Below are 25,204 nucleotides of genomic sequence, written 5' to 3'. Positions count from 1 at the left end.
TTGGCCTAAATCCCTTAATATCTTTGTTTAATAAAAATTAATCTATCTCAGATTTAAAATTAACAACTGATCTATTATCTGCTGCCATTTGAGGACAACAGTTCCAAACATCTTCCGTCCTATGTGTGTAGAAGTGCTTCCAATATCGTCTCTGCGCGGTCTGGCCCGAATTCGCAGACTATGACCCCCAGTTCTCGAATCCCCAACTGGTGAAGTTTATCTCCCCTTTCTTTTCCTGTTAATATCTTGAAGACTTTGATCAGATCACCACTTAACTATACCATTAGGTCAACTAGGCTGTATCTTAGTGATGATCTCTTGCTGACATAGCACTCACTCACTTTGCATTACTTGGATGCTTCATCTCTGTTTTTGCCTTGCCTTTTTGTGCTTTGTTACCTCATTCTGAACTGTAAGGCTCACAGTACTTGGAAATGAATCCTGGCTACAACAAACCCAGAGAGGGAGGAATAGGTATTTCTTTCTTCTGCCAAAGTAAGCAAGTTTTACTTGTGACTGATGTGAGGCACTTCAGAGGGCTGTAGCATTAACCATGGGGAAATGGTAGCTTGGTGATAATGTTGCTAAACTAGTTCTCTCGAACTTAAACAAAAACCAGCGGATGCTGAAAATTGGAAACGTCTGAAGAAGGGTCACTGGACCCGAAGTATTAGCTCTGTTTCTCTCCACAGAATCTGCCAGACCTGCTGAGATTTTCCAGCAATTTCTGTTTTTGTTTGATTCATAAACCTAGGATAATGTCCTGGGGACATGGATTTGAGTCATTGAAAATGGTGAAATTTGAATTCTAAAAATTTGGGAAATGAAAAAAAATGTTATTCTATCTGTGACTATTGTTGATCATTGTAAAAATCCATCTGGGTCAGTAAAGGAAAGGAAATCGGCCATTCTTAACTGGTCTGGCCTGTAAATAACTCCAGAACTTGACTCTTAACTACCCTCTGGGTAACTATGATGGGCATAATCCCATGAATAAATTTTAAAAAATCAGGCACTTTCACAGAATAGGTTGAAGTAATCTGTCATCATAGTGTTCTGTATGTGAATACACGTTGTCCATCTGCGTGCGGTGCAAATGCTGCTCACAAGCAATCACCACTATTTCACTGCAGTTTGAAGGTAGCCATCTCTGTGAAGCAGAAATACTCACACGTGATCTTAACTGTGCTGTCTGTGGCTCATACAAAAGCCTGTCTCACTAACTTGATTGAGTGTTTTGAAGAACTAACCAAGTGGATTGATGAGGGCAGAGTGGTGGATGTGAGCTATGCAGACTTCAGTAACGTGTTCAACAAGTTTCCACATGATAGACTGGTTAGCAAAGTTAGGTCACTGGGAGAACTAGTTATTTAGATACAGGACTGGTTCAAAGGTTGATAACAGATGGTGGTGGTGGAGGGTTCCTCATCAGACTGGAGGCCTGTGTCCAGGGCAGTGCCACAAGGATTTGTGCTGTGACCACTGCTTTTTGGAATTTATATAAATGATTTGGATGTGAACATAGGAGGTACAGTTAGTAAGTTTGCAGACAACACTAAAATTGGAGGGGTAGTGGACAGCGAAGAAGGCTATCTTGGAGTACAATGGGATGTTGATCAGATGGGCCAATGGGCTGAGAGGTGGAAGATGGAGTTTAATTTAGATAAATGTGAGGTGCTGCATTTTGGAAATGCAAATCAGGGCAGGACTTATACACTCAATGGGAAGGTCCTGGAGAGTGTTGCTGATCAAAGAGACCTTGGAGTGCAAGTTCACAGTTCCTGAAAAGTGGAGTCCCACATAGATTGGATAATGAAGAGGGCATTTGGTATTCTTTCCTTTATTGGTCAGAGTATTGAGTACAGGAGTTGGGAGGTCATGTTGTCGCTGAATAAGACATTTTTGGTGTACTGCGTGCAATTTTGGTGTGCCGCCTATAGGAAGGATATTGTGAAGAAAACATATATGAGGATTTTGCCAGCTTTGGAGGGTTTGAGCTATAGGGAGAGGCTGAATAGGCTGGGGCTATTTTCCCTGCTGTGACCTTACAGAAGTTTATAAAATCATGATGGGCATGGATAGGGTAAATAGGCAAGTTATTTTCCCTGGGAGGGGGAAGCCCAGAAGTAGAGGGTATAGGTTTAAGGTGAGAGAGGAAAGATGTAAAAGCAACCTAAGGGGCAATGTTTCGATGCAGAGGGTGGTGCGTGCATGGAATGAACTGCCATAGGAAGTGGTGGAGGCTGGTTCAAATATAGCATTTAAATGTGTCTGTATTGGTATATAAATAGAGTCATAGAGATGTATAGCATGGAAACAGACCCTTTGGTCCAATCGTCCATGCCGACCAGATATCCCAACCCAATCTAGTCCCACCTGCCAGCACCCAGCCCATATCCCTCCAAATCCTTCCTATTCATATACCCATCCAAATGCTTCTTAAATGTTGCAATTGTACCAGCCTCCACCACATCCTCTGGCAGCTCATTCCATACACATACTACCCTCTGCATGAAAAGGTTGCCCCTGAGGTTTTTTCTATATCTTTCCCCTCTCACCCTAAACCTATGCCCTCTAGCTCTGGACTCCACGACCCCAGGGAAAAGACTTTGTCTATTTATCCTATCCATGCCCCTCATAATTTTGTAAACCTCTATAAGGTCACCCCTCAGCCTCCGACGCTCCAGGGAAAACAGCCCCAGCCTATTCAGCCTCTCCCTAGAGCTGAGATCTTCCAACCCTGGCAACATCCTTGTAAATCTTTTCTGAACCCTTTCAAGTTTCACAACATCTTTCCGATAGGAAGGAGACCAGAATTGAATGCAATATTCCAACAGTGGCCTAACCAATGTCCTGTACAGCTGCAACATGACCTCCCAACTCCTGCACTCAATACTCTGACCAATGAAGGAAAGCATACCAAACGCCTTCTTCACTATCCTATCTACCTGCAACTCCACTTTCAAGGAGCTATGAACCTGCACTCCAAGGTCTCTTTATTCAGCAACACTCCCTAGGACCTTACCATTAAGTGTATAAGTCCTGTTAAGATTTGCTTTCCCAAAATGCAGCACCTCACTGTTGCTGAATAAAAATAATATTTTGAAGAGTTTTCAGCTGTGTTGATCCCACTTTGAAAAATGAGAGAACGTTAGGGAACATTGGGTATTGGGAGAAGAAGAGCGGTCCCTTTGACAGGGCTGTAAATAGGATGTGGCTTAGGACAGGTACACTGTTTAGCTTGGTTCTTCGATAACAATTATTTACAAATCTGTCCTTGTACTTCCATGAAATGTCAGCTGTGCCACCTATGAGACCTGAGAGATATTGCTTTTTGGTTCTTCTCCCACTACGCACAGAGTGAAGGGCAACTCCTGGCTGGCTGCGCCGACCCAGTGCACAGCTGGCTTTAAACCTGGTGCTGTTAGCAGCCCATCTTGCTGCTAAACATCACTTGCAAAATGCTTTGTAGAATATATTCACCTGTACTTTGTCATGACAATGGATCTTAATCTTAAATTACTTATGGATATACTGAATTTTAAATAAAATCTTGACTTTTAAAGAAGACAGACAAACCAAAAGATAACTGAGGATGCAAATTTAGCAATAGTCAAAAATCTTTCCATGGATTATACTGAGTCCTGAGAATGAACTATGGAATGTCACACATGAAAAGTGTCAAGGGAAATTCAGTCAGCAACACTCCCAAAAGAGAAATGCCATTCAATAAACCATACTGTGATCTCCTGTGGGCTGTATTATCTTTTCTGACACATTAGTAGCTAGTAAGCTCACACTTTCTTTAACTTTAAGAAAACCCAGTTAGGAACAAAGTGGGAATGCAGGGGGCAAGGAAGCAGCATTCAAAAGGTTCCTGAAACCTCACCCTCCTCCTTATCTGATGAGCCATGAATGAAATTTCTCCGGGAACCTGACTGAAATCCATAAGATCGTCTGTGGGATCTGACATCATATTGAAACCAGTGAATGGAGAGAGCTGGAAGGCTTTTTGCTCCCCCCCCACACTGGCATGAACTGTAAGCAGCAGCAATGGCTGGGAAAACTCAAATTGCACCCATCTATCATTTTACAAGGATTCCAGATTCGACTGACTCTATAATAATCTATTCATTGATTGAGCTCCAAAAACCGATTTCACATTTTTACAGCAATTGAAGAAATTCTAGACAACAACCTAATTTTGTTGCATGCATTTGAATCCACGATGAAATACACAATAAGACATTTCATATTTGATTCAATAAAAATAACCCAAGTCTACCCACAAAGTATAAGAATTTGGTACAACATTAACACTCTTAACTTTAGTGTCAGTATATATTTTATAAACAGACACCTTTTAGCATGCTATTAACTATAAACTTCACTTATATCCTCCTTTATATATTTCTTAAGCCTTTAAACTATAAAAGCATTTAAAAGAATTTAAAGCCAGCATTATTTACATGCAGATTTCTGATCTTGTGATTATGATTTTAATTATCTCAATTCACAAACACATGCTTTTTATTTTCTCTTAAAATTTTCATAACAGCACAAGATCCCTTAAATATGTTTCCACTATTTTTTGTCTCAGTGAGTGTTCTGTTCATAAATGAGAAGAGTTCTTACTGAGGTAAAATCTGATAGAGTAGATTTTCTGCTTTTCTCTTTTCCTCCAGGTAAGCCTGTGTTCTTTCCTCTACAAGCTTCTCCAGGTTGTTGGCATACTGCTCCATTCTTGACAGCAAGTTATCCAAGATACTACTACTGCCCTCCCTAAAAAGGATTAATACAAAGAAACAATATATATGAAAGATCATTAATATCCTAGTAAAATTCAGTTTAAGCCCTGAATAGATTGTTCTCAATTATCTTTATGATTTCAAACAGTACCCTACATACTAGAAACTATTCATCTGTCTTACAAAAACAATTTTCTTCACTCTTGTACTGAACTACAAATTTTCAAATGGCTCTCTCCAATTCAAAACTATAAGGCCTTGGAGTAGAAGTAGAGAATTCAGTCTATTGAGTTTGCTCTGCCATTCAATGGGATCATGGCTAATCTTATAAACCTGAAATCCACTTTGTTGTCTTTACCCTATAGTCCTTGATTCTCTTACTGATAAAAAAAATGTCTATCTCAGCCTTCAAAATACTTAATGGCCTAGCCTTGACAGTCCTTTGTGGTAAAGATACACTACTCTCTGAGAGAAGAAATTTCTCCTCACGTCTGTCTTACATGTTCATCCCCTTATTCTGACTTTATGTCCTCTGATCCAAGATTCTTCCATAAGGGAAAACAACCTTTCTGCAACTACCCTGTAAAATCCTTTATATGAATCTCTTTATGGAAGAGAATAAGACAGTAGATCAAGAATCCTAACCAGTTTCAAATGCTTCTCTGACAAAATTACTGGAAATAGTTTTACACATGCTTGTCTTTCCAGAAGGAATGACCAGTAAAACTTGTGAAAGTGGTACATACTGGCCTGACCTCCTTGTATGCTTCGAGATGGAGCTCCAGTATAATGACCCTGTCAATTTCCAAGTGGTATTAATTTTGACTGGCATTTTCCTTCTAAGTTACTTATGACAACTCCAGATTCTAAACAACACTCATCTGAGCTAAGTTTAGTAACTTTGAACATTGACAGCAATTTTTTTTCTTTAAATGGTGTTGCCTCTGCTGGCAGATTCAGGTAAGTTAAATAGGCCTCTGAGGGGCATTTGAAAATCGGCAGCTAACTGAAACCATGACCCATAATAGATAACCAAAACTTTTATTGTTACACTATCTCTTATGTGATATATAAGTTTCTTTCTTAAAAAAGCTCTCTCTTTTTCAAAACTAATGGTTGGCAAACATTTTTCTGTTCTTAGACATTGAAACAGCTTTCAAGTCAGCTCCACCTTTCAATTCTGTGGTGTCGAATTCAACATCAACTTCTGTCATCCAATTTTTCTCCTTATACCTTCATGCTCTCATCAAAAAAAACCTACAGATTTGAATTGTGAGTTGATCCAGAACTTTGGATTGGTGAATGCCTTTAATTAAGAGAATTGCAGAAATTCATACCTTTTGATTTCATTCCCAAATTTAATATTACAATTTGTTGGATGATATTAAATATAAAGATGAGAAAAGATAGATTAGGGGCCAACACTGAAAAACACTTGATTCATATTCTTATCAATTTTGCAGCTAACCAGTTCAACTGAGCGTTTGTTGATCGTATTATGTAATTTATTACATGACTTTTTTCTGAGTTGCATTCTTGAATTTGAAGAATTTAAGATAAAATGTAGAAGGAAAGTTGTTTATTTTACACACCACTGATGAACTAACGAATGAATGTGTGTAATATGTAACCTTTGATTGATAAATGGCAAAATTAGAGTGGTGCTGGAAAAGCACAGCAGGTCAGGCAGCATCCGAGGAGTAGGAAAATCGACGTTTTGGGCATTAGTTCTTCATCAGGAATTTCACTGATAAATGTCAAGCACAACAACCAGCACTGATACATTCATCCATTTTTCAAATGAATTTGCTGCAAATTCATTCTTCATTCCATATTATTTACAGCTGCACTGCTGTTTTCAATATAGGGCATTTGAAACTTAGATACCTTTGGGTAAGTCTTTCATTCAAAGATCTGCCACCCATACATAAACTGGCTCAAGATGATTATTTTAAAAAAAAAGGTTCACAAAGCTTTACAAGTGTCAAAATCACATTCTTCTTTTATTTTAGTTTGGAAGGAAAAGAGAACATGCTGCAAATCTCAAAGAATTACAATTCGAGGATATGGTGCAGTGTGTACATACTTTGGAAGTCATATGTGCAGTTTAAAAGATGCTGTTTATGTTCCACTTCAAATGCATCTTAATGAAATAACTCAGCAGTGGCACACAACTTAAGGGATTTAAGTGCTGACATCCAATCATTGGTATTGTTAACTTACTTCTTAATTAAGGTGGATTCCATTTAAGCGTGTCTCTAACTATTAATGTAACTAAAGGATAAAATCAGTGGGGACCAACACCCACAGGAGAACTCAGATCAGTGTGACATTGTTCTAATCTTAATTCTATATCAGAGTCTTTTTGAGCTTAGCTTTCAATGGAGTGTGGGCCTTGGAAATTATCAGGCAGCCGAATGTTGGGATGCATTAAAATTAGCACTTTTCATCCTCTAGTACCTCTCCCAACTCAACATTGCCCAACTGTAACTTTGACAACGAGCACTGACAGACATATGCTCTAAATTAGAGATATTTCAGTACAGAAAACAACGTGGACATTGCTGAATCACAAGTCAGTCTGTTTGTCGATGACTTCAGATGAATATAATTGAAACTCACAAGAGGAGTGAGTTTGCTTTCCTAATGCTGAACAAACTTGCATTGGATGACCAAAAATAGAGGTAGGGACCATCTATTTAAATTTCCCAGTGAACTCCGGCCATATGCCATTTTGACAAGCATAGTAAAAGTGACATGACACACATTCAAACTAATGTTCATTTCAATTTTTACAATGTATTCTTGAAATCTGAATATTCCTACATTTAAAACCTCCAGCTGGTTGTGTGGGCTCCTGATACCTGTGTGAAAGATGTCAGGCTAGTTAATATGCGAACTTTGGGAAAGTCTATTATGGAGTTGAAGGCCTCTAAACAGGTAAGTTAAAAGTTGTTGTTCACTACAAATGTTGCAATCAGGTGTTGTATAATAAGTCAAAATGGACTTATCAATGTTTCAATGTAGTAAGAGATCATGTCCTTAAAATGAAAGTTAACATTAAATTGACCAGCATTCTGTACATGCTCACATGAATTTGAATATTTTCTTCAGTGGATAAAGGGCTCCTATGCATTCAACACTATAGTCAACACTAATGTGTCATCTGGACTTTGTGAGTAAGTTTTTACATTGATCTAAAATCCAAATATTTGTTGATTGAAAAAGCTGAACAGCTACCTGGATTGTTTGATTCCAATTCTGTCTGTTGAATGTTTGAAAAAAACAGTCAACTTCAAATATACCCTTGGAGATTTTTATTTATATAGTTTTGCAAGAGAAACTCATTATGAATGTTTGGTTAAATTCCATTCCATGCTAATGGATTTAGCTCAACAGGGCTTGGTTACATAGCTGCCAAGGGGGATCATGAGCTTTGTTTGACAGCTTTACGAACAATTAGTAAGATTATATTTCTTCAAGGTTGTTTTTGCATGCTTATTTATTTATTGTGATGGATGAGAGCACTTAAGAGGCATACTCTTTAATCAAAAAAACGCTAACAAGAAAATCCGACCCTTTGACTTACTTATTGAATCTTGTAATCATAACCTTAATTTGGCTAAAATCAGGTCTTTCAGCAATGTCTTCTGACCAGCACTTCTCCATGAAATTGCCAAGCTCTTCACTGTGACAGTTGATGTCTGTTGTGGGCCTAAAGTAAGGCTTCTGACCATTTCGGACCTTCTGAACAATTTCTGCAAAGGTTAATATTTGCAGAGAAAAATGTTAAAACATTTTTGTAATGTAATACAATATAGGCTAATACTAAACTGCAGAGAAGCTAACAACTTTGTCTTTAGGGAGGGGCCCAGCTCAGTACTTTTGAAAACCAATGACAGATGGAAGATTCTCAGTTAGCTTGGCAAGACACAGAGAAAATTTAAAACACTTACTTCTGCAAAAGTAATCCTGGTATTTATCTGGATAACAGCAGGTAATACTAAATTAAATAGATTTATTCTACATCGGCTAATTTCTTATTCATTTAACCAGTACATTAATTAAATGGTTTTATTCAGTGACAATATTTCAGACTGGAGTTTCTCTACTTTTGAAATTCCTCTTTCTATTTCAGCTTTGTAATTGCTTATGTTGAAAATTATTTTGTAATGAATATGTTAATTATATTTTCTATGTCTAGGTTTGACAACAATGCTCACTGTCTGTATGTACAACCTGGAGAAACATTCATGCTTCTCTTAGCTCCACAATGATTTCTGAGACAAAACTTTAATTCACCTTTTTTGGGTCTAGGACTTGTTGCAGGTTGCTCAATGTGGGAAATGTGCATGGCGTTCACTCTGCCATTGGTGTTGCAAATTAGCAATGGGGTTCTCAAAGCAGCATATTAAAAACAGATTACAACCTCTAATAGGTAAGTATCTGGACTGTGCAGGTTAATTCCTGAAGAAAACTGTAGCAGGCAGATTTGGAGTGGGAAGGGACAATGATTGCAGAATTCTGATGTTCTAGATGCTATCTCTATGCTGCTGTCAGGTAAGATATCTCAGAACTGTGGCCCAAATAAATCAGAACAATGGAGGTCTTGGGAAAAGAGTAAGTTGGAAACCACTGACCTGTGGCAAGGAGACACAAGGCCAAATCAGCACAGGTGATGGTTCAAATTTGATTTAACTCTGGAACAAGGTAATTGTAAGCCTTTTAAGTGGTACCACAAGATTTCTCATTTATATCAGTAGATTAAATGGTATGATCTTGCAAACTGAATTTTGAAACTGTTTTATTAAGTTGAATCTGATCGCTGCTAGAATTAATATAATTCTTTCTCGAATTTAGTGTGCTATTTGTCATGTCATTCCACTTACATGCTTACAGGCAGGTAAATAAAATTACATTAGCAATATGATTTAACATCATCATTTCTTTCCTGAACTCTGATGAGCAAAAAATTAAATTGGCTGCATTTGACACTGTGGATCTGAAGGTGGGGGAAGGAGAAAGCATGTCAAATACAGCTGGTGGTTGACTCCCATTCTACCAGCTGCCCATCTGCCAATGGTTAATGTTAGGCCTCAAGTGAGCAATTAATGAAAGCATGCTTCTCTGGGGATTGTGGACAGTCAAGAAGTGTCTCCTTAACTAGATCCTAGACCCACTCGACGGCCCCTCAATCGCTCTCACAGAGGACCTTGCAAACTTGGCCCCATCATCCTCCCACTAAACAGGGGTCTGCCTGTGAAACCACCAAACATTTCACAAGTTCAGATCTGACCATGAATGACTCCTCAGGTCCTGAGTGCATTACTGGCAGCAGCCACTACTCCTGGTGTTCTGCTGCCTCTGGCAAGCTGTCAGCATCAAACTGACTGACAGTGTTCTCAGATGATTTCCTGTCTTGTCGAGGTGGAAACCCAGCATCTAGCCGATAAAATCAATATGGGGCAGCTGGGCTAATTCTCCCTCAACCTTTCAGCAGAAGGGGATAAGGACAGAGCTCCATTTAGCCCCATCTGTTTTCATGAAAATGCTTTAATAATAGATCCCTGCTGTTTGCTATCAGGTACCTTTAATCCACCACCAATTCCATTAACAACTTTCACCCCTAGTGTCAGAAACTGGCATTCTTCCCAACGAGCCTTATTTCCGACTTCTGGGAGCAGCATCAGATCCCACTCCTTTGGTAGAAAGTGATCTGACAATAACATCTCAACCTAAACGTTATGGCATCCTAACACTGCAGCTGTCCCAGTCCCTCACTGCTAATGTGCTGAAGCATAGATTGCAAACAAGTCTATTAAAATACAATAAGGCACTCAAATAAAGCCAAAACAGTGTGGATGCTGGAAATCTGTAATAAAGAGGGAAAATGCTGTCGAAACTCAACAGATCTGGCAGCATTTGTGGAGGCAAAAATAATTTCTCTCTCCATAGATGCTCCAACATTTGCTGAGTTTTGTCACCATTTTCTCTTTTTATTCACAATAACACAAGGCAATCACATCATTTGTGTCAAACCATGGGAACAATTTGAGAAAGAGGTTCTTGAATTTGTAAAGTCATCACCTTATGACGTTTAAGCTACTTCACAGTCAATGAGTTACTTATATTGATGTGCAGATGGTGTTGGGAGTGAAGGCATTAGTTAGACGCTATAGGTATACAGTAGGATCTTCCCTGCAATTTTAAATGAAAGTCCATTTTTCTCTTTTATTCACAAAACCTTGCACTGTTAAAGTTACAAGAATACTAAGAGTCTTTAGGTAACTCTTGCAAGTGGCTATTCTTTGTCAGTGAGTCCAGATGGTAAATGCCAATGTGTAAGGTATTCAAGCTTATTACATCTATCTCTCAGCCATCTTCTGAACATGCACTTCCACGAGGAATTACTAGGTAATGATCATCAACTGCAATTGGCAGTTGACTGGGAATTCTCTTCCTAACCAAATGCACTGAAGCTATTCCATGAGCTTCACTGGCTGAGTGCCAACTAATTTATAATGGTCTTTGAAGGTGGCACTTGCAATTGTGCTTAGAAGTAGCCATTTGAATAAACTGGGCAACCGCCATTTATGCTCAGTGAAGATTTCCAAGGACATTGCCAGGGTTGGAGGGTTTGATCTTCAGGGAGACGCTGAATAGGCTGGGGCTGTTTTTCCTTGAAGTTTCAGAGGCTGAGGGATGACTTTATAGAGGTTTGTAAAATCATGAGGGGCATGGATAGGGTAAATAGACAAGGTATTTTCCCTGGGGTTGGGAAGTTCAGAACTAGAGGGTATAGGTTGAGAGTAAGAGGGGAAAAGTTTAAAAGGGACCTATGGGACAATGTTTTCATACAGGAGGTGGTGTACAGGAAGTACAGAATGAGCTGCCACAGAATGTGGTGGAGGCTGGTAGAATTACAACATTTAAAAGGCATCTGGATGGGTATATGAATAGGAAGGGTTTACAGGGATATGGGCCAAGTGCTGGCAAATGGGACTAGATTAATTTAAGATATCTGGTCGGCATGGACGAGTTGGACCAAAGGGTCTGTTTCCCTGCTGTACAGGTCTATGACTCTAAATAAAATGCTGCTGCCCTACACAGTGACCCTCTCCACCACAAAACAACCTTTCACAAACATATTTATAGAAGTCTACATTTAATTTGTATTTCAAGTAAAAGTCATCTATTTACCCATAGATCTTCAGGATTGCTACTAAAACAGTCTTAATTGCTTTGCTGAGTACAACATAGATGAAAATGGATTTAATAAAATACCTTTCGGACTGAGATCCATCCCTTCTATGTAAAATGGACCATTTCTTAAGGCAATCTCTTGAAGAATAATGCCAAAACTGTAGACATCTCCTTTCTGGGTACCTTGTGGAGGTGCTCGTCCCCATCTTAATAATTCTGGTGCTGTCCAAAGCTTTTCTATTGTAAACATGAAGCAATACTTAAACTAATTTTGTCTTGGCAGTTACAAGTAAAAATGTGTAACATACACACCTTAGCATTTAACTCTTTTTCGGAACATGGATTGTTTGTTATGTGTCATGTGACTACTGTAAAATGTATCATTTGTAAGATTAAAAAAGACATTAATGTCTGAAAGCAGAGTTTATCTCTCCGTCTGTGTCTAATAAATTCCTGAATAGTATATAGAAAGCAAGACCATGATCAAGAAACTATTTATATCTGCAGCGTTTGTAACCTATTCTGCATTCTACATGTTTTGGGAATTGATGGGGTAGGATGCAGCAGTTGAGGGGAAGGGGAGGTCAGTGGCTGGTGGAGGATGACCTGCTGGGTTGAAGATTTTAATCCACTGTACAATTTAACTGCTACTGTGGAATATGTTAGGCCATGGATAATCAACGATATCATCAGCATCAATAAGAAAAACACCCAGTATCACTAAGTTGTAATTCTATGTATTTGACAATTCACAGGAGTGGACAAAATATAGAGAGTTTTATTTATTTATGCTCCTGGTGTGAAGTTTAGAATTAGGAACCTGATACACATAGTTTTCCACATGCTTCTGTTCCTGGTGCGCCACAGCTTTGTATCAGTGATGTTGAGTTCAAGCCCTACAGGAAGCAGATAGCATCAGCTGTTCCAAGCCAACTAACTGCCAGCTACTAAGAGTGCCAAAAACATTAAGGCACATTCTCTAAAGTTGGTAATATGTGTCAGGAAGATGATTCAAGTTCAGGGAAACCTGTTTCAAGAATACACTGACTTTTTAGTTTACACTCAGAGCCACAGGAAAATATACTCTCATTTAACTTGTTTAACCTTTTGGTCAGGAAATGGCACATACTGTGAGTAATAATAAAGAAAAGTGTGAAGGAAAATCTTAACACTAACCGAAACCAAACACTTCTGATATTTGGGTATTTCCATTATGGTGTTCTCACTCCTTGCAAACTGCAGGACTCTAAAATAGTTTAACAACTTTCTAGCAGCTGTTCAATGAAACCATGTTTAGAAGCAATTCAATAAACTGATTCAACTTTCATGGTAACTTTGATATATGAGAAACCAAACTTATATTTTTAATTAAAACTTTCTCAACTATTAAATTGGATTACATTCCTTGATTGACAAATCAAATTCCTAATTTTCCTAGTGGCTCTGACTAAATTTCATCAAATCACATGACATCTTTACATGTCTGGGTAACTATTCAGGCATCCCCAGTCACCGGCAATTTTTTCCTTTCGTGTGTGTGTATATGTGTGTGTGTGTGTGAACTTGCATGTAAAGTGTATTATTGTGTGTGTTCACATCCACACAAAACTGAAGGAGGATACAACTGAATTCCCAATTAGTTTACAGAATACTCTTATTTCACTTGCTCTTTAGTTTCAGATATAGATGAAAGTAAATGTCAGCTTTTCAATTTGTGATCCCAAATTGAAGCCTACTTTGATAAGCTGACACAGACTGAAACTTACTTGCATAGAGTGCATATGAATCTTCATTATCACATGATGAACGAAAACTGGTCAAACCATAGTCGGTGATTTTTAGCACAAAACGACTGTCAACAACACAATTGGATGATTTAAGGTTACCATGTGATCCAATCATACTGTTATGTAGAAACACCATTCCCTGCAAACCAAAAGCAATCAGCTTAATTCAGCAATCTGACCCTATTTGAATATCACCTCAGAGAGCTTAAACTTTCAATGGGTTGTCTCACTGATTCACATATATTGGACAGGAACTTCCAGAAAAATGGCGTAAGCGGCACAGTTAAAGCTGGGGCTGGCAAGTGGGACAATCACCATCATGGCCTAGAGATGTAGCTGAATAACATAAGCCAAATAAACCAGGCTTCAGTCATATCTTTGTTTCAGAGACACAATGCCAAGATGCCAAGTACATGTGAACTCAGCAGATTGTTCCTATCACTTAACAAATATTTGACTGACAGGAAGAGTTGGACTCAATAGTAAATTGACTGTTATCACATATTTGATGTGCAATGTTGGATCTCATGCAATGGTTGGGACAGGTGCTAACACAATGCTATTGAATTGTCAGTCTATGACTTTGCTTCATAAAAGACTATAATAATTAATACAGATGAGGGACATATTAAACCTTAGAGCATTTTTCACAGCTTCATGGTGTCCCAAATCACTTTGCAGCCAATGGACTATTCATGAAATGCAGTCACTGTCATAATATGGGAAACAAAACAGCCATTTTGCATAGAAAACCTTAAGACCTTTCCATAAACAGCAAAACGATAATAACCAGGTAATCCGTTATTTAGAATGATTCAGCTCCAATGCTCTCACCCATGGCAGGTTGGGAAGTATAGATCATTTAATAGGGTGGGAGAGTCCTACTGGGGCTCCTGCCATCTCCCCACATCTGCCATGATTAAGTGTGCAGCTGGAAGACTTGAAGGGGATTTTTTTTTGTTCCAAAACTGAAGGTAAATCTACTTATATCATAGTTGTGCTCACAACTATGTTACCTGTAGCTTTTATTTCGGGGTCAGAAGGTTAACAGTGCAAGGCATGAGCACACAAATCAAAGTGGGCATTTCAGTGCAGTACTGGGCTGAAACAGTATTGTTGGATGTGCCATCTTTTGGCTGAGGTGTTGAACTAAAGCCATCTGCCCTTTCCCTCTCACAACGACATAAATGGTCATGTCGATCTATTTCAAAGAAAGGTAGAGGGTTATATGCAGTGCTCTGGTTAATATTTGTTGCTCATTCAGGATCATGGAAACCATCAATGTGGCCCATCAATCACTTTACTGTTTGTGAGAGCTTCTGTGTGCACATAGCCGACATGTATTTTACACTGAGAGACACTGCATTGAAAAACTATAAAGTATTTGAGATGGCCTGTGGTTGAAAAAGATGCAATATTTAAAAAATGTGATTTTAACACTTTCAGTATCGAAATACACTCATTTTTATTTTGTTGATTTTATTCAAATAATCAAAATTCTTCCAAGAAGTATCAGCCCCAGATTTACTGGTTGTTTTTCCAAACATTGCTTTGTGAAACTTGCTTTGTAGGAAACAGACCCAATGGAATGCTTTTTACTAATGACATTTTCTGAATACAATTTCTTAGATTAGCTAAATTATATTTCCATATCTCAGCTACTCTCATGTTCCTTACCTTTACAATATCATTAATTAGTGAATAGCGAAATACCCAGTCAAGGTTAATACTTTCATTTTCAAGTATATCCTGAAAGATAAAAGCAGAAACCATTTAAAATAAATATACATTGCCCTTCTAATACAGTAAAGAAGGTGCAATAACAATGATTTTCTCATTAAACAATTCATTAAATACTTTCATACTGACGGTGTCTGAAATGTTAATGAGTTTTGGAAGATTTCCTCCGAATTAAGCTGTCTTCTTTGGAACGATGGTCATGAAGGACATTAACCTGCACATTCACATTTTAATCTATGCTGGCATGTGAATTTTTGCAATGTATTATGTTTCAAGAAGAAGCAGGAAGCCCAAATGTTTACCAAGTAGTAAGAGCTTTATTAAAGATGTGTTCACTAATGTCATCATTATGGCATGTGACCAGTTTCTTAAATGATAGTCCACCATACTACCACAAGTACACAAGATAATGGTCAAAACATTCACCTCTCTTAGTAAAATCACCTAAAGCCCAGACTGGAAATTACCAGCGACACTGATGAAATAAATCCCAAGTGGAGAGGGTTTTACTGGACTTTGTTAAATTATAATAAAAAGTGTTAAATCTATCCATACATTCAATTTTTTAATATTCATATGCATAGGGTTTTACATTGCTGATTTTACACTAAGATTTATTTTCCCTAATGTCTTTTTTTAACCCACTGAGAGGAACACAAAGAATGTATTCCTGGATGATATACAATTTAATCACAACAAGGCAGCAAATCAGAAAAAGGAGCAATTATAGGACAACTTACTGAGCCCTCCAACTCTATTTTGATTTAGTCCCTACCCTCCCCTTCACTGTTTTGCTCACACAGCATTGCCCTGTGGGCAGTGCTTGTCACTGGCCACTCGGGTGTCTTTCCTATCTTCCTGGTGGTGGAAATTGAATAAAGATTCGTGCACTTTGTGTCTTTTCACTGTGTCTCACACCTGCACACACACACCATGGGTGCTGGGGAAAAAAATAAGCACTAAAAAAAAAAGAAAAAAAAACAACTTACTGAGCCCTCAGGTGTCATGTAAGCACTGTAGATAACAGTCTCTGGGGATGCAGCTGAGTGCACAAATTGAAGGAAGCAAGATGAACAAAAACCTTATTTACTGATGAAGTGCTTTTAATTTGCATAGGTGCCCGAAGCGAATGGGCAAGTGTCCTTTGCAGGTTGGGAGAACAACCTATCATTAAACAAAGTGCTCAGCGAGAATCCAAAGCAATTACAGAGAGGTCAGCTTAATCTTATGCTTGAAGATATGTATGAAAGAAGATGTCAGATTTGATAAAGTGCCAATTTAAGCAAGCAGAAACACTGTCAGTTATATCACGACACTGTGAATGCCAATTATTTTATGTTATATATGGGTAACATTGATCTTTCAAGCAAATTTTTGTCAGCAACAATACTGATGTGAAGGAGCTTGCACAGGAATATTGTTGCACTAAATTTTACCGACAGTAAGTTTAGAATGAAAGTGGCGTACTGAAAGCATTTTATAATGATTAAAATAGTTATATTAGTGCAATAGTTCTATGACAATAGAAGAGGAATACACGGTTAGTAGAAGGTGAGAATTTTTATCAACAAAGAAGCAACTGAAGGCCCCTCACTGACCGCCACATGTCCACACTGAGCCCCCTCACTGACCACCACGTGTCCACACTGAGCCCCCTCACTGACCACCACATGTCCACACTGAGCCCCCTCACTGACCACCACGTGTCCACACTGAGCCCCCTCACTGACCGCACCGCCACGTGTCCACACTGAGCCCCCTCACTGACCACCACGTGTCTGCACTGAGACCCCCTCACTGACCACCACGTGTCTGCACTGAGCCCCCTCACTGACCACCACGTGTCTGCACTGAGACCCCCTCACTGACCGCCACGTGTCCGTACTGAGCCCTCTTACTGACCGCCACATGTCCGCACTGACCCTCTCACTGACCACCACGTGTCTGCACTGGGCCCCCTCACTGACTGCCATGTGTCTGCACTGGGCCACACACTGACCACCACATGTCCACACTGACCCCCCCTCACTGACCACCATGTGTCCAAACTGACACCCCTCACTGACCGCCACATGTCCACACTGGGCCCTCTCACTGACCGCCACGTGTCTGCACTGAGCCCCCTCATTGACCGCCACATGTCTGCACTGAGACTCCTCACTGACCGCCACGTGTCTGCAGTGGGCCCTCTCACTGACCGCCACGTGTCTGCACTGACCCCCCTCACTGACCACGACGTGTCCACACTGAGCCCCCTCACTGACTGCCACGTGTTCACACTGAGCCCTCTCAGTGACCGCCACATGTCCGCATTGAACCCCCTCACTGGCCGCCACGTGTCTGCAGTGGGCCCTCTCACTGACCACCACATGTCCACACTGAGCCCCCTCACTGAACACCATGTGTCCACACTGAGCTCCATCACTGACTGCCACGTGTCTGCACCGGGCCCCGTCACTGACCGCCACATGTTTGCACTGAGACTCCTCACTGACCGCCACGTGTCCGCACTGAGACTCCTCACTGACCGCCACGTGTCCGCACTGACCCCCTCACTGACTGCCACGTGTCTGCATTGAGCCCTCTCACTGACCAGAATGTGTCAACACTGAACCCCCTCACTGACCGCCACGTATCTGCACTGGGCCCTCTCACTGACCGCCACATGTCCGCACTAAGCCCCCTCACTGACCGCCACATGTCCGCACTAAGCCCCCTCACTGTCCGCCACGTGTCTGCACCGAGACCCTTCACTGACCGCCACGTGTCTGCACTGGGCCCTCTCACTGATAGCCACGTGTCCGCACTTGGCCCTCTCACTGACCGCCATGTGTCTGCACCGAGACCCTTCACTGACCGCCACGTGTCTGCACTGGGCCCTCTCACTGATAGCCACGTGTCCGCACTTGGCCCTCTCACTGACCGCCACGTGTCTGCACTGAGCCCCCACACTGACCACCACGTGTCCGCACTGAGCCACTCACTGACCACCACGTGTCCGCACTGAGCCCCCACACTGACCACCACGTGTCCGCACTGAGCCCCCTCACTGACCGCCACGTGTCAGCACTGAGACCCCTCACTGACCACCACGTGTCAGCACTGAAACCCCTCACTGACCGCCACGTGTCTGCACGTAGCACCCTCACTGACCGCCACATGACCGCACTGAGCCCCCTCACTGACCACCATGTGTCCGCACTGAGACCCCTCACTGACCGCCACGTGTCCGCACTGACCCACTCACTGACCGCCACATGTCCGCACTGGGCCCCGCACTGACTGCCACGTGTCCGCACTAAGCCCCCTCACTGACCACCACATGGCTGCACTGAGCCCACTCACTGACCGCCATGTGTCCACACTGAAACCCTTCACTGACCACCATGTGTGCACATTGACCCCTTTACTGACCACCACGTGTCCACACTGACCCCCTTCACTGACCACCACGTGTCCACACTGAGACCCCTCACTGACCGCCACATGTCCGCACTGAGCGCCCTCACTGACCGCCACGTGTCTGCACTGAGCCCCCTCACTGACCGCCACGTGTCCGCACTGAGCCCCCTCACTGACCGCCACGTGTCTGCACTGGGCCCCCTCACTGACCACCACGTGTCCACACAGAGCCCTCTCAGTGACCGCCACATGTCCGCATTGAACCACCTCACTGATAGCCATGTGTTTGCACTGGGCCCTCAAACTGACCGCCACGTGTCTGCACTGGGCCCTCAAACTGACCGCCACGTGTCTGCACTGGGCCCTCAAACTGACCGCCACGTGTCTGCACTGACCCCCTCACTGACTGCCACGTGTTCACACTGAGCCTTCTCACTGACTGCCACGTGTCTGCACTGAGACCCCTCACTGACCGCCACGTGTTCGCACTGAGCCCCCTCACTGACCGCCACGTGTCTGCACTAAGCCACCTCACTGACCGCCACGTGTCCGCACTGACCCACTCACTGACAGCCATGTGTCCGCACTGAGCCCCCTCACTGACCGCCATGTGGCTGCACTGAGACTCCTCACTGACCACCATGTGTCCACACTGATTCCCCTCACTGACCGGCACGTGTCTGCACTGAGACCCCTCACTGTCCGCCACGTGTCCGCCCTGAGCCCCTTCACTGACCGCCACGTGTCTGCACTGGGCCCTCTCACTGACCGTCATGTGTCTGCACCGAGACCCTTCACTGACCGCCACGTGTCTGCACTGGGCCCTCTCACTGACCGCCACGTGTCTGCACTGAGCCCCCACACTGACCGCCACGTGTCTGCACCGAGACACTTCACTGACCGCCACGTGTCTGCACTGAGCCCCCTCACTGACCACCACGTGTCCGCACTGTGCCACTCACTGACCACCACGCGTCCGCACTGAGCCCCCTCACTGACCGCCACCTGTCCACACTGAGCCCTCTCACTGACCGCCACGTGTCAGCACTGAGACCCCTCACTGACCGCCACGTGTCCGCACTGACCCACTCACTGACCGCCACATGTCCGCACTGGGCCCCGCACTGACTGCCACGTGTCCGCACTAAGCCCCCTCACTGACCACCACATGGCTGCACTGAGCCCACTCACTGACCGCCATGTGTCCACACTGAAACCCTTCACTGACCACCATGTGTGCACATTGACCCCTTTACTGACCACCACATGTCCGCACTGACCCCCTTCACTGACCACCACGTGTCCACACTGAGACCCCTCACTGACCACCACATGTCCGCACTGAGCGCCCTCACTGATCGCCACGTGTCTGCACTGAGCCCCCTCACTGTCTGCCACGTGTTCACACTGAGCCTTCTCACTGACCGCCACGTGTCTGCACTGGGCCCCCTCACTGACCACCACGTGTCCACACAGAGCCCTCTCAGTGACCGCCACATGTCCGCATTGAACCACCTCACTGATAACCATGTGTCTGCACTGGGCCCTCAAACTGACCGCCACGTGTCTGCACTGGGCCCTCAAACTGACCGCCACGTGTCTGCACTGACCCCCTCACTGACTGCCACGTGTTCACACTGAGCCTTCTCACTGACCGCCACGTGTTCGCACTGAGCCCCCTCACTGACCGCCACGTGTCTGCACTAAGCCACCTCACTGACAGCCATGTGTCCGCACTGAGCCCCCTCACTGACCGCCACGTGGCTGCACTGATTCCCCTCACGGACCGCTACGTGTCTGCACTGAGCCCCCTCACTGACCGCCACATGTTCGCACTGAGCCCCCTCACTGACTGCCACATGTTCGCACTGAGCCCCCTCACTGACCGCCACGTGTCTGCACTGAGCCCCCTCATTTACCGCCACATGTCTGCACTGAGACTCCTCACTGACCGCCACGTGTCTGCAGTGGGCCCTCTCACTGACCGCCACGTGTCTGCACTGACCCCCCTCACTGACCACGACGTGTCCACACTGAGCCCCCTCACTGACTGCCACGTGTTCACACTGAGCCCTCTCAGTGACCGCCACATGTCCGCATTGAACCCCCTCACTGGCCGCCACGTGTCTGCAGTGGGCCCTCTCACTGACCACCACATGTCCACACTGAGCCCCCTCACTGAACACCATGTGTCCACACTGAGCTCCATCACTGACTGCCACGTGTCTGCACCGGGCCCCGTCACTGACCGCCACATGTTTGCACTGAGACTCCTCACTGACCGCCACGTGTCCGCACTGAGACTCCTCACTGACCGCCACGTGTCCGCACTGACCCCCTCACTGACTGCCACGTGTCTGCATTGAGCCCTCTCACTGACCAGAATGTGTCAACACTGAACCCCCTCACTGACCGCCACGTATCTGCACTGGGCCCTCTCACTGACCGCCACATGTCCGCACTAAGCCCCCTCACTGACCGCCACATGTCCGCACTAAGCCCCCTCACTGTCCGCCACGTGTCTGCACCGAGACCCTTCACTGACCGCCACGTGTCTGCACTGGGCCCTCTCACTGATAGCCACGTGTCCGCACTTGGCCCTCTCACTGACCGCCATGTGTCTGCACCGAGACCCTTCACTGACCGCCACGTGTCTGCACTGGGCCCTCTCACTGATAGCCACGTGTCCGCACTTGGCCCTCTCACTGACCGCCACGTGTCTGCACTGAGCCCCCACACTGACCACCACGTGTCCGCACTGAGCCACTCACTGACCACCACGTGTCCGCACTGAGCCCCCACACTGACCACCACGTGTCCGCACTGAGCCCCCTCACTGACCGCCACGTGTCAGCACTGAGACCCCTCACTGACCACCACGTGTCAGCACTGAAACCCCTCACTGACCGCCACGTGTCTGCACGTAGCACCCTCACTGACCGCCACATGACCGCACTGAGCCCCCTCACTGACCACCATGTGTCCGCACTGAGACCCCTCACTGACCGCCACGTGTCCGCACTGACCCACTCACTGACCGCCACATGTCCGCACTGGGCCCCGCACTGACTGCCACGTGTCCGCACTAAGCCCCCTCACTGACCACCACATGGCTGCACTGAGCCCACTCACTGACCGCCATGTGTCCACACTGAAACCCTTCACTGACCACCATGTGTGCACATTGACCCCTTTACTGACCACCACGTGTCCACACTGACCCCCTTCACTGACCACCACGTGTCCACACTGAGACCCCTCACTGACCGCCACATGTCCGCACTGAGCGCCCTCACTGACCGCCACGTGTCTGCACTGAGCCCCCTCACTGACCGCCACGTGTCCGCACTGAGCCCCCTCACTGACCGCCACGTGTCTGCACTGGGCCCCCTCACTGACCACCACGTGTCCACACAGAGCCCTCTCAGTGACCGCCACATGTCCGCATTGAACCACCTCACTGATAGCCATGTGTTTGCACTGGGCCCTCAAACTGACCGCCACGTGTCTGCACTGGGCCCTCAAACTGACCGCCACGTGTCTGCACTGGGCCCTCAAACTGACCGCCACGTGTCTGCACTGACCCCCTCACTGACTGCCACGTGTTCACACTGAGCCTTCTCACTGACTGCCACGTGTCTGCACTGAGACCCCTCACTGACCGCCACGTGTTCGCACTGAGCCCCCTCACTGACCGCCACGTGTCTGCACTAAGCCACCTCACTGACCGCCACGTGTCCGCACTGACCCACTCACTGACAGCCATGTGTCCGCACTGAGCCCCCTCACTGACCGCCATGTGGCTGCACTGAGACTCCTCACTGACCACCATGTGTCCACACTGATTCCCCTCACTGACCGGCACGTGTCTGCACTGAGACCCCTCACTGTCCGCCACGTGTCCGCCCTGAGCCCCTTCACTGACCGCCACGTGTCTGCACTGGGCCCTCTCACTGACCGTCATGTGTCTGCACCGAGACCCTTCACTGACCGCCACGTGTCTGCACTGGGCCCTCTCACTGACCGCCACGTGTCTGCACTGAGCCCCCACACTGACCGCCACGTGTCTGCACCGAGACCCTTCACTGACCGCCACGTGTCTGCACTGAGCCCCCTCACTGACCACCACGTGTCCGCACTGAGCCACTCACTGACCACCACGCGTCCGCACTGAGCCCCCTCACTGACCGCCACCTGTCCACACTGAGCCCTCTCACTGACCGCCACGTGTCAGCACTGAGACCCCTCACTGACCGCCACGTGTCCGCACTGACCCACTCACTGACCGCCACATGTCCGCACTGGGCCCCGCACTGACTGCCACGTGTCCGCACTAAGCCCCCTCACTGACCACCACATGGCTGCACTGAGCCCACTCACTGACCGCCATGTGTCCACACTGAAACCCTTCACTGACCACCATGTGTGCACATTGACCCCTTTACTGACCACCACGTGTCCGCACTGACCCCCTTCACTGACCACCACGTGTCCACACTGAGACCCCTCACTGACCACCACATGTCCGCACTGAGCGCCCTCACTGATCGCCACGTGTCTGCACTGAGCCCCCTCACTGTCTGCCACGTGTTCACACTGAGCCTTCTCACTGACCGCCACGTGTCTGCACTGGGCCCCCTCACTGACCACCACGTGTCCACACAGAGCCCTCTCAGTGACCGCCACATGTCCGCATTGAACCACCTCACTGATAACCATGTGTCTGCACTGGGCCCTCAAACTGACCGCCACGTGTCTGCACTGACCCCCTCACTGACTGCCACGTGTTCACACTGAGCCTTCTCACTGACCTCCACGTGTTCGCACTGAGCCCCCTCACTGACCGCCACGTGTCTGCACTAAGCCACCTCACTGACAGCCATGTGTCCGCACTGAGCCCCCTCACTGACCGCCACGTGGCTGCACTGATTCCCCTCACGGACCGCTACGTGTCTGCACTGAGCCCCCTCACTGACCGCCACATGTTCGCACTGAGCCCCCTCACTGACTGCCACATGTTCGCACTGAGCCCCCTCACTGACCGCCACGTGTCCGCTCTGAGCCCACTCATTGACCACCTGTCTGCACTAACCCACTCACTGACCACCACATGGCTGCACTGAGCCCACTCACTGACCGCCATGTGTCCACACTGAAACCCTTCACTGACCACCACGTGTGCGCACTGACCCCTTTACTGACCACCACGTGTCCACACTGAGACCCCTCACTGACCACCACGTGTCTGCACTGAGACCCCCTCACTGACCGCCACGTGTCCGTACTGAGCCCTCTTACTGACCGCCACATGTCCGCACTGACCCTCTCACTGACCACCACGTGTCTGCACTGGGCCCCCTCACTGACTGCCATGTGTCTGCACTGGGCCACACACTGACCACCACATGTCCACACTGACCCCCCCTCACTGACCACCATGTGTCCAAACTGACACCCCTCACTGACCGCCACATGTCCACACTGGGCCCTCTCACTGACCGCCACGTGTCTGCACTGAGCCCCCTCATTTACCGCCACATGTCTGCACTGAGACTCCTCACTGACCGCCACGTGTCTGCAGTGGGCCCTCTCACTGACCGCCACGTGTCTGCACTGACCCCCCTCACTGACCACGACGTGTCCACACTGAGCCCCCTCACTGACTGCCACGTGTTCACACTGAGCCCTCTCAGTGACCGCCACATGTCCGCATTGAACCCCCTCACTGGCCGCCACGTGTCTGCAGTGGGCCCTCTCACTGACCACCACATGTCCACACTGAGCCCCCTCACTGAACACCATGTGTCCACACTGAGCTCCATCACTGACTGCCACGTGTCTGCACCGGGCCCCGTCACTGACCGCCACATGTTTGCACTGAGACTCCTCACTGACCGCCACGTGTCCGCACTGAGACTCCTCACTGACCGCCACGTGTCCGCACTGACCCCCTCACTGACTGCCACGTGTCTGCATTGAGCCCTCTCACTGACCAGAATGTGTCAACACTGAACCCCCTCACTGACCGCTACGTGTCTGCACTGAGCCCCCTCACTGACCGCCACGTGTCCGCACTGAGCACCCTCACTGACCGCCACGTGTCCACACTGATTCCCCTCACGGACCGCTACATGTCTGCACTGAGCCCCCTCACTGACCGCCACATGTTCGCACTGAGCCCCCTCACTGACTGCCATGTGTCTGCACTGAGCCCCCTCACTGACCGCCACATGTTCGCACTGAGCCCCCTCACTGACCGCCACATGTTCGCACTGAGCCCCCTCACTGACTGCCACGTGTCCGCACTGAGCCCTCTCATTGACC

General features: G+C 46.0%; 1 protein-coding gene across 1 annotated transcript in view; it reads right to left on the bottom strand.

The window, feature by feature from the left end:
- The window catches only part of npr2 (natriuretic peptide receptor 2), a 183,308-nt gene that overhangs the window by 42,115 nt on the left and 115,989 nt on the right, over positions 1 to 25,204 (bottom strand). The window contains exons 12-16 of the mRNA XM_072572008.1: positions 15,416 to 15,487; positions 13,718 to 13,877; positions 12,033 to 12,188; positions 8,338 to 8,506; positions 4,636 to 4,782 (exon numbers count right to left, since the gene is read on the bottom strand). Of these exons, the coding sequence (XP_072428109.1) occupies positions 4,636 to 4,782; positions 8,338 to 8,506; positions 12,033 to 12,188; positions 13,718 to 13,877; positions 15,416 to 15,487 (704 nt within the window). The remainder of the gene's footprint in view (positions 1 to 4,635; positions 4,783 to 8,337; positions 8,507 to 12,032; positions 12,189 to 13,717; positions 13,878 to 15,415; positions 15,488 to 25,204) is intronic.

Source organism: Chiloscyllium punctatum, chromosome 1 (genome assembly GCF_047496795.1).
Source record: "Chiloscyllium punctatum isolate Juve2018m chromosome 1, sChiPun1.3, whole genome shotgun sequence".
NCBI lineage: Eukaryota > Metazoa > Chordata > Chondrichthyes > Orectolobiformes > Hemiscylliidae > Chiloscyllium > Chiloscyllium punctatum.
Note: the sequence above shows the minus strand (reverse complement) of the source record. Positions and strands in the feature narration are given on the sequence as shown.